This window comes from Sapajus apella, unplaced genomic scaffold, assembly GCF_009761245.1.
Source record: "Sapajus apella isolate SASKATOON/1434 unplaced genomic scaffold, GSC_monkey_1.0 scaffold54, whole genome shotgun sequence".
NCBI classification, from domain to species: domain Eukaryota; kingdom Metazoa; phylum Chordata; class Mammalia; order Primates; family Cebidae; genus Sapajus; species Sapajus apella.
Genome location: NW_022436994.1, coordinates 9,854,488 through 9,863,563, shown reverse-complemented (window position 1 = coordinate 9,863,563; position 9,076 = coordinate 9,854,488). Strand labels below are relative to the sequence as shown.

At 44.3% G+C, this 9,076-nt stretch overlaps 1 protein-coding gene across 5 annotated transcripts in view; it reads left to right on the top strand.

The window, feature by feature from the left end:
* Window positions 1-9,076, top strand: part of OGDH (oxoglutarate dehydrogenase) — a 90,504-nt gene that overhangs the window by 11,223 nt on the left and 70,205 nt on the right. For all 5 annotated transcript variants that reach the window (XM_032244334.1, XM_032244336.1, XM_032244333.1 and 2 more), the window contains exon 2: window positions 4,149-4,397. In XM_032244334.1, the coding sequence (XP_032100225.1) occupies window positions 4,176-4,397 (222 nt within the window). In that variant the 5' untranslated portion in view covers window positions 4,149-4,175. The remainder of the gene's footprint in view (window positions 1-4,148; window positions 4,398-9,076) is intronic.

Below are 9,076 nucleotides of genomic sequence, written 5' to 3'. Positions count from 1 at the left end.
TTTTTTTTTTTTTTTTTTTTTTTTTTTTTTTTTTTGAGACGGAGTCTTGCTCTTTTGCTCAGGCTGGAATGCAAGGAGTGCAGTGGCGCGATCTCAGCTCACCACAACCTTCACTTCCCGGGTTCAGGCGATTCTCCTGCCTCAGCCTTCTGAGTAGTTGGGACTACAGGCGCATGCCACCACACCCAGCTAATTAAAAAAATTTTTTTAGTAGAGACAGGTTTCACCATGTTAGCCAGGATGGTCTTGATCTCCTGACCTCCTGATCCACCTACCTGGGTCTTCCAAAGTGCTGGGATTACAGGGGAGAGCCACCTCACCCAGCTCTCTTGATTATACCTCTAAGAGTGGAATTGCTGAGTCATATGGTAACTTTATGTGTTTATTGGCTATTTGTATATCTTCTTTGGAGAAATGTCTATTCAAATCCTTTGCCTGTTTTTTTGATTGGATTGTCTTTTTACTGTTGAGTTATAAGAGTTCTTTATATATTCAGTTTATAAGTTCCTTATCAGATAATTGCAAATATTTTCTCCCATCTGTATCATTTCTTTCTTAATAAGTTCTTTGAAGCACAAAAGTTTTTTGTTTTTTTGTTTTTTGTTTTTAATTTTTTTGAAATGGAGTTTTGCTCTTGTTGCTCAGGCTGGAGTACAATGGCACGATCTCGGCTCACTGCAACCTCCGTCTCCAGGGGTCCAGTGATTCTGCCTCAGCCTCCCAAGTAGCTGGGATTACCACCACCCCCGGCTGATTTTGTATTTTTAGTAGAGATGAGGTTTCTCCATGTTGGTCAGGCTGGTCTCGAACTTCCGACCTCAGGTTATCTACCCGCCTCAGCCTCCCAAAGTGCTGGGATTATAGGCATGAGCCACTGCACCCGGACACGATTTTTTCTTTTTTAAAGCTCATCAGTTGTCGTTAGTGTTAGTGTATTTTATATGTGGCCCAAGACAATTCTTCCAATGTGGCCCAGGGAAGCCAAAAGATTGGACATCCCTGTTATAAACCAAAAATCAAAACACTTGGATATTTCTAACAGCCCAGAGCTTTCACAAAGTGTTTAAACAATTGTCTGTCTCTACCAAATAACATACTATTCTTAAAGTTGATTTAGTATCAGTTACAGAATTCTAGGTTGGATTTCAAGACCTAATGTTGACTGGCTGACAGTTTTTCTTCTTTTTGTATTTAATATATTGTTTGTTATTGTTTTTTTAGAGATAGGGACTCGCTCTGTCACCCAGGCTGGAGTGGAGTGGCATGATCATAGCTCCCCAAACCTTGGCCTCCTGGGCTCAGGTGATACTCCCACCTCAGGATCCTAGGTAGCTGGGACTACAAATATGTGCCAGCATACCCTGATAGCTTTTAAATTTTTTGTGGAGATGGTGTTTCACTGTATTGCCCAGGCTGGTCTCAAATGCCTGGCCTCAGGCAATCCTTAAGCCTTGGCATCCCAAAGTGCTGGCATTACAGGCGTGAGCCACTGTGCTTAGCCTTTAATGTCTTCTTACATGATTTTTATATAAGAGAGAAAGGTGAAGAATGGGTATTTATCAGAATTGGAAACATGTGTTAGTGTTGGCGCTGTGGGTCTGTCAGAGTGTGGACAGCAAACAGCTGTCCTGGCCATTCTTGGGTGGAGTTGGGGATGTTGAGCCATCTGCTGAAGGGCAGCTCTTCCCATGAGTCATCTTAAGGGAAGTTTAAAAATCTCAGCCGGGGCCGGGCGCGGTGGCTCAAGCCTGTAATCCCAGCACTTTGGGAGGCCGAGGCGGGTGGATCATGAGGTCAAGAGATCGAGACCATCCTGGTCAACATGGTGAAACCCCGTCTCTACTAAAAATACAAAAAATTAGCTGGGCATGGTGGCGCGTGCCTGTAATCCCAGCTACTCAGGAGGCTGAGGCAGGAGAATTGCCTGAACCCAGGAGGTGGAGGTTGCGGTGAGCCGAGATCGCGCCATTGCACTCCAGCCTGGGTAACATGAGTGAAACTCCGTCTCAAAAAAAAAAAAAAAAAAAAAAATCTCAGCCGGGCAGGGCATGGTGGCTTACGCCTGTAATCCCAGCACTTTGGGAGGCTGAGGTGGGCAGATCACGAGGTCAGGAGTTTGAAACCAGCCTGGCCAACATGGTGAAACCCCATCTCTACTAAAAATACAAAAATTAGCCAGGTGTGGTGGCATGTGCCTGTAATCTCAGCTACTCAGGAGGCTGAGGCAGGGGAGTTGCGTCAACCCGGTGGCGGAGGTTGCAGTGAGCTGAAATCAAACCACTGCACTCCAGCCTGGGCAGCAGAGCGATACTCCATCTCAAAAACAAAAAACAAAAAAACTCGAGCTGTCCTGGCAGCTCTGCTGAGCAGCACTTAACTATTTGTCAGATTCAGTGACTGCAGATAGCAAAATGTCATGATTTACTTAAACAGGATCATACTGAAGGGGCCACTTTTGGAAGAACAGATGAAATTGATGTTTTACGGTTGTCAGTTCAGTGCCTGTTAATTGGGCTATTGCCACAACTGAATGCTGATAGTTAATGAGGTGATGCTATTGTTTTCTGGAAGAAAAGCCAGCTCAGAGGCAATTGGGTGTTTAATGCTGCCTAAATAATGACATTAAAGGAAAAAGATGAACATTTTCCTTTGGGTCTGAGAAATTAAAAAATAAAGTAGTGTTAAACGAAGCAAAAGTAGTGTTTTTGTTCTCAGTGTTAGGGTTCTTTGTCTGCCTGAAATATATCGGTAGAAAAACTTGGAGTGTAGTTGGAGGTAGGAAGAACTACTGAATTAACTTAAAACTTCCGATTTCTAAAGTAAAAGAGAACCCAGAGGTAAAGATTACATTCCCTAATTACATCCAGAATATATTGCTTGTTTGCCTTGAATTTGTAAGCAGCAGGTTTTTGTTTGTTGTTCAGTTTGTTTTTAACAGCAGAACCTGTTCTGTTTCCTCTTGCTGACGTATCTCTTCTCAGTGGAGCAGGCCAGAGGTGAATGTGTCTCTTAGGTGTATTCTGAGCATATTTGGACCAAGAGGAAGGTTCAAATAAATAATATAGAAGATATTTTTATGTAACATTTGTTTCTGAGTAATTCACACTATGTTTTAGAGCTTGGATTTCCTTTGAGTAGGTGTGGACATGGGGAATAGTTCCAATTTTACAACCAGGGCACCTGGTTTGAGACAAATTCATGATCAACCATATAGGCCGGCAAGCACCTTTTTTCCCCACAGGCAGTGTCCTTATGGAACTTTCCCCTTGGATCCTGACTCTGCTGCTAGTAGCCTCTGACCTTGGATGAAATGTAAGGGAATTGAAACTGAAGCTATCTGTAAAGTGAAAGAGCTAGTGCCTGCTTTATAGGGAGCCTGTGGGTTTATGCATGAGTCAGATGCGTGGAGTTACTCACCATGGAGGGTCCAGGGTAGGCAGGCATTATTCAACAGCTGTTCTGTGTGCTCTTTTCAATCTTTGCGGAGCCCACCCATGTCTCCCTTGCTCACACTTGGCTCCCCATGGCTTATGAAAGGGGGCTGAGTGCACCTGTAGCCCCAGCTACTCAGGAGGCGGAGGCTGCTTCCCGGGTTCAAGCGATTCTCCTGCCTCAGCCTCCTGAGTAGCTGGGACTACATGTGTGGGCCACCATGCCCAGCTAGTTTTTGTATTTTTAGTAGAGACGAGGTTTCACCATGTTGGCCAGGATGGTCTTGATCTCTTGACCTTGTGATCCGCCCGCCTTGGCCTCCCAAAGGATTACAGGTGTGAGCCACAGCACCCAGCCTCAGATTTTAATTTTTGAGTGAAGATGGTAATATCTAACTGCACTAACATTCCCTGGGCTAGCACAGGTATCCTTTGTTAGTAGGTGCAAGAGTGTATGTCAGTTTCACAGTGTCACGGCTCTGTTGTGCTCTCAGGCACATGAACTGGTGGCACTGAGCGGATAGCACTGTTGTGAATGCATTTACAGGCCAGGGTCTTCCCTCAGCAATTAGAGTTGAACAACTTTTGTTTTTGTTTTTGTTTTTTCTCAGTAGCTTTTTAAAAAAATTATGCTTTCTCTAGGGCATCGGGATCTAGTAGCCTTATCTCCTAAATGCTCATTTTTAAAACCTTTCTTTCTTGTGTTTTTTTACACAGGCAGTTGTGAAAAACTTCAGGACAAAAATGTTTCATTTAAGGACTTGTGCTACTAAGTTGAGGCCATTGACGGCCTCCCAGACTGTTAAGACATTTTCACAAAACAGACCAGCAGCAGCTAGGACATTTCAACAGATTCGGTGCTATTCTGCACCCGTTGCTGCTGAACCCTTTCTCAGTGGGACTAGTTCAAACTATGTGGAGGAGATGTACTGTGCTTGGCTGGAAAACCCCAAAAGTGTACATAAGGTAAGGCTCGCAGGGCCGTGGGTCTGCCTCATCTCGGTGTGTTGGCCTGTTCCTGACTGGTCACCAGGTAAGTGTGTGCGTCCTGAGGAGTCAGCGGGCAGGCAGGCAGCTGGAGCGCCGCACCAACCACCACATCTGCATTGGACTCAGCATGTCCCCAGCAGAAGCCATGGTCCCTGGATTGGCATCCAGCAGTAGACACCACACTTAACCCTGCGAGGATGTGAGAAATCATGTGTGTGACTCTCCAGCATCTCCCCAAAGGCTGCTTCAGGATGAAGCCTCTGAAGAAAGAAGAAAGAAAGAATGTGTGTGGAGAAGAGCAGGACCTCAGGAAGCTCCTCCATCCTAACTGTCCAGAGAGGATACTTTCATATGTAACATGCCTTAAAGTCACCTCATGTAATTTCTGTATGAATGGCCTATTAGATCATTATGTTGGTATTTTTTTTCCTGTTTGTTTCTAACTTCTCTGTATTACATATGAGGGCATTTTCTAAACTTTGCTCCACCCGATTGCTGATGTAAGTCATGCCTTGGTTTTGCTTGTTCGTTTGTTTGTTTGTTTAGTTTTGTTTGAGACAGAGTCCTTCTGTCACCCAGGCCGGAGTGGAGTGGTAGGATCTCAACTCATTGCAACCTCTGCCTCCTGGGTTCAAGCGATTCTCGTGCCTCAGCCTCCTGAGTAGCTGGGCTACAGGTGCACGTCACCACGCCTGACTAATTTTTGTAGTTTTAGTAGAGATGGGATTTTACCTTATTGGCTAGGCTGGTCTCGAAAACCCCTGGCCTCAAATAATCCACCCACCTTGTCCTCCCGAAGTGCTGGGATTACAGGCATGAACCACCGTGCCCGGCCAAGTCATGCCTTGTGATAGAATTTCTTTATTCTACTTTGGGCCACTGAATATTCATAGGTTTTGATAACCATTCCTTGATTTTCAAGGAAAGCAGCCAGCCTCCTGAAGGAATTGGGAAGGTAGTGTAGTTTATAATATAGTAATAAGAGAGTGGATCCCAGTGTTTCTAAGCTCCTGCGCCTCATCTGTAGGTGGTTGGGAAAATGAAAAGAGATGGCATGAGCAAGGCACTCAGCTCGAAGGCAGTGCCCAGCCAACATTGCTTATCCTCACTATGAATTTGGCTTTTTTCCTGCTCTTGAATCTTGGGTGCTTATCACCAAAAGGTAGTCTGTTTCCACTTGGCTCCTGTAAACAAGCTTTCCCTTTAAGTATTAGTGACACTTAGGAATTGTTTTTTTAAAATTTAACCAGGTGTGGTGGCACATGTCTACAGTTCAGCTGCTCCACAGGCTGAGGCGGGAGGATCACTGAAGCCCAGGAATTCGAGGTTACAGTGAGCTGTGATCGTGCCACTGCACTCCATCCTAGGCAACAGAGGGAGACCCTGTCTCTAAATTTTTTTTTTTTTAAAGGGAATTTTTTTTTTTTTTTCTTTTTTTTGAGAGGGAGTTTTGCTCTTTCTACCCAGGCTGGAGTGCAATGGCTCAGTCTTGGCTCACTGCAACCTCCACCTCCCGGGTTCAAGCGATTCTGCTGCCTCAACTTCCCAAGTAGCTGGGATTACAGGCATGCGCCACCACGCCTGGCTAATTTTGTATTTTTTTTTCGTAGAGATGGGGTTTCTCCATGTTGGTCAGGTTGGTCTTCAACTCCCGAACTCAGGTGATTCGCCCACCTTGACCTCCCAAAGTGCTGGGATTACAGGCGTGAGCCACTACGCCCAGCCAGAAATGTTTTTAAAAATTAAAAAAATATATGACTGCTGAGCCACCAGATCCCATTTTTTTTTTAGGAATGCCACTTTGTCTCAGCCTGTTGCCCAGCAATGGTGGAGATCTAGCTCATTCCTTCCCTGTTTCCATGACAGTCTGGTAGCAGCATTGCTTCCTGGGCAAGGTGAGACCTGATTTTCTGTAAGAAATTTGTAGTTAGTTTCCTAGTCTATAAACAAATTGCTCAAAAGAAGTGCTCTGTGAAACTGGCCCCTGCTTTTGATGTCATGGATGTTACTGAAGACTGTGGTTGCAGACTGTGGCAGATTTCACTTATACACACACACGCACGCATGCACGCACGCACGCACACACACGACTACAGCTGCAGATTATATCTAGAATAAAACTGAGCCCAGGGGTTTCAGAATCAAGGACTGTTCTGTCCCCATACCTATTCTTTTGCTTTCCTTTTCTCAAACGTAACCTTTCTGTAGAACCCACCAAGTGTTTTCAGCGATGTTACAATTTGGAGTCAGTAGCTCCTAAATGACAGTGCCTTGTGCCTGAAAGGTGAAGAGTACCTGGCTGAGACTGCATGTCCTTGTGAAGGTTTAGTTCTGTGAGTGGTTCCGCGGGTAAGAGGTGTACTCTGTGAGCAGTGTGGCCACAGTGCTGTGGACACTGGGCCTGCTGCCATCATAGCTACTCCCGCTGGAAGCTTTTGAAGATGGTTTTTGTGGAGGCATGCTGGCTTTATGTCTTTATGCCTGTTTCTGTTGCCAGGAGTCTCCAGGGGGCACAGTATGGGAATCACATGCATGCTCTGCCCCTTCCTGCTTGTAGAGGGGAGGGGACAGGATGGTTAAATCAATGGGCGTGCCCTCCAGCAATCCTGGTTGTCATCTGGCAGAGACTTCACCGCTCCTCTCCCATCCCAGATGGCAAGGTGAATTAGGTTTAATTAGGCCCAGTATGTCGTGTGTGTATATTTTCAAGGGAGATAATCCATAAGTTCTGTATGATTTTCAAAGCATTTGTCACCCATGAAAGGTTAGGATTCATAGCCTTAGAGCTATTTCACTTTATTTGTGCTCTTATTTTAGAACACACAGTTTAAATAGAGATAATAAAATTAGAAGTGCTATAGGATTTAGATAGGTCATCTATCATCTTCCACTTAAACATCAGAAATGTCCTGAGGTCAGATTCTATAGTTGTTTTCAGAGAGCTTATGGGGTGCTGCAAGGACTAAACTCATATACAGCAGAAAAGGAACGAACTCAACATCTTCCCCTCCTGCGCTTCAGCGCTACTTTCCCATTGTTATTGTTATTTTTATTAGTTTATTTTTTTGAGACTCGGTCTCACTCTGTTGCCCAGGCTGGAGTGCAGTGATGTGATCTCGACTCACTGCAGGCTCTACCTCCTGATTCAAGCAATTCTTGTACCTCAGCCTCCTGAGTCACTGGATTACAGGCATGCACCACCATGCCCAGCTAATTTTTGTAATTTTAATAGAGACAGGGTTCTACCATGTTGGTCAGGCTGGTCTTGAACTCCTGACCTCAAGAGCTCTGGCCACCTAGACCTCCCAAAGTGCTGGGGTTATAGGTATGAGCCACCATGCCTGGCCCCCATTGTTATTTTTAAAGCTGTGTTTTATAGTGCTTCCAAGCATACATAACAGAGAGAAGAGTAGATGATAAACCTCATGAGGAGACTGGTCACACAGCTTCAACAGCTGTCTACCTTTTGCCAGTCTTTTAAAAATCTATTCCCTGCCCCACTAACTTTTTTATTTGTTGGTTTGTTTGGGGTTTGAGGAGTAGACACAAGTATTTTAAGGCAAATTTCAGACCTGTGTCATTTCTGGCATAAATGCATCAGTGTAACTAACTGATAAGTAAATGTTTTCATAACCACACCCAACAAATTTAACAAAATTAGATTCTCTAATAAAATCTAATTCTGAGTCTATATTTAAATATTTACTGTTCTCTTAAAGCTGCTCTTTTACATTTGATTTTATACTTTATTTTTTATTTATTTATTTTTTGGACAAAGTCTTGTGCTGTCACCCAGGCTGGAGTACATGGCATGATCTCGGCTCACTGCAACCTCTGCCTCCTGGGTTTAAGCGATTCTTCTGCCTCACCCTCCTGAGTAGCTGGGATTACAGGCACGTACCACCATGCCCGGCTAATTTTTCTTTTGTATTTTTGGTAGAAATCATTTCCCCATGTTGGCCAGGCTAGCCTCGAACTCCTGACCTCATGATCCGCCCACCTCAGCCTCCCAATATGCTGGGATTACAAGTATAAGCCACTGTGCCCGGCCTCTAGTTTATAATTGGTTGTTGTATTCTTCATTTTTTATTTTAAATTTTATTTATTTTTTAATTTAAAAAAAATTTAATAAAGTAGGGGCCATGCCTGTAATCCTGACGCTTTGGGAGGCTGAGGCGGGAGGATTGCTTGAGCCCAGGAGTTTGAGACCAGCCTGGGCAACGTGGTGAGACATTGTCTCTATTTAAAAAAAAAAAAAAATTTTTTTTTTTTTAAATAAAAAAAATGTAAATAGAGCCAGAGTCTTTTTATGTTGACCCAGACTGGTCTTGAACTTCCGGACTCAAGCAATCCTCCCACCTCGGCCTCCCAAAGTGCTGGGATTATAGACGTGAGCCACCACGCCCAGCCTCTTAAAAAAAAAAACCTTTTATTCTTAAAATGTTACTTGTGAAAATTATATTTGTGCTAAAATATTTGCACAAATCAGAGCTGCAGATACCTTTTTTACCCTCAGCCCACTTCCCAGAGCAGTATCCGGTTAACTGGCTGACCTGGGTCTGTCTCTGTTGGGCTCATCTGCCATCTTCCTTTTGTTTCTACCTTTGGTCCTGTCCTACACTTTGGTCTCTGTTCTGGTCTGTGCTCCTCACTAA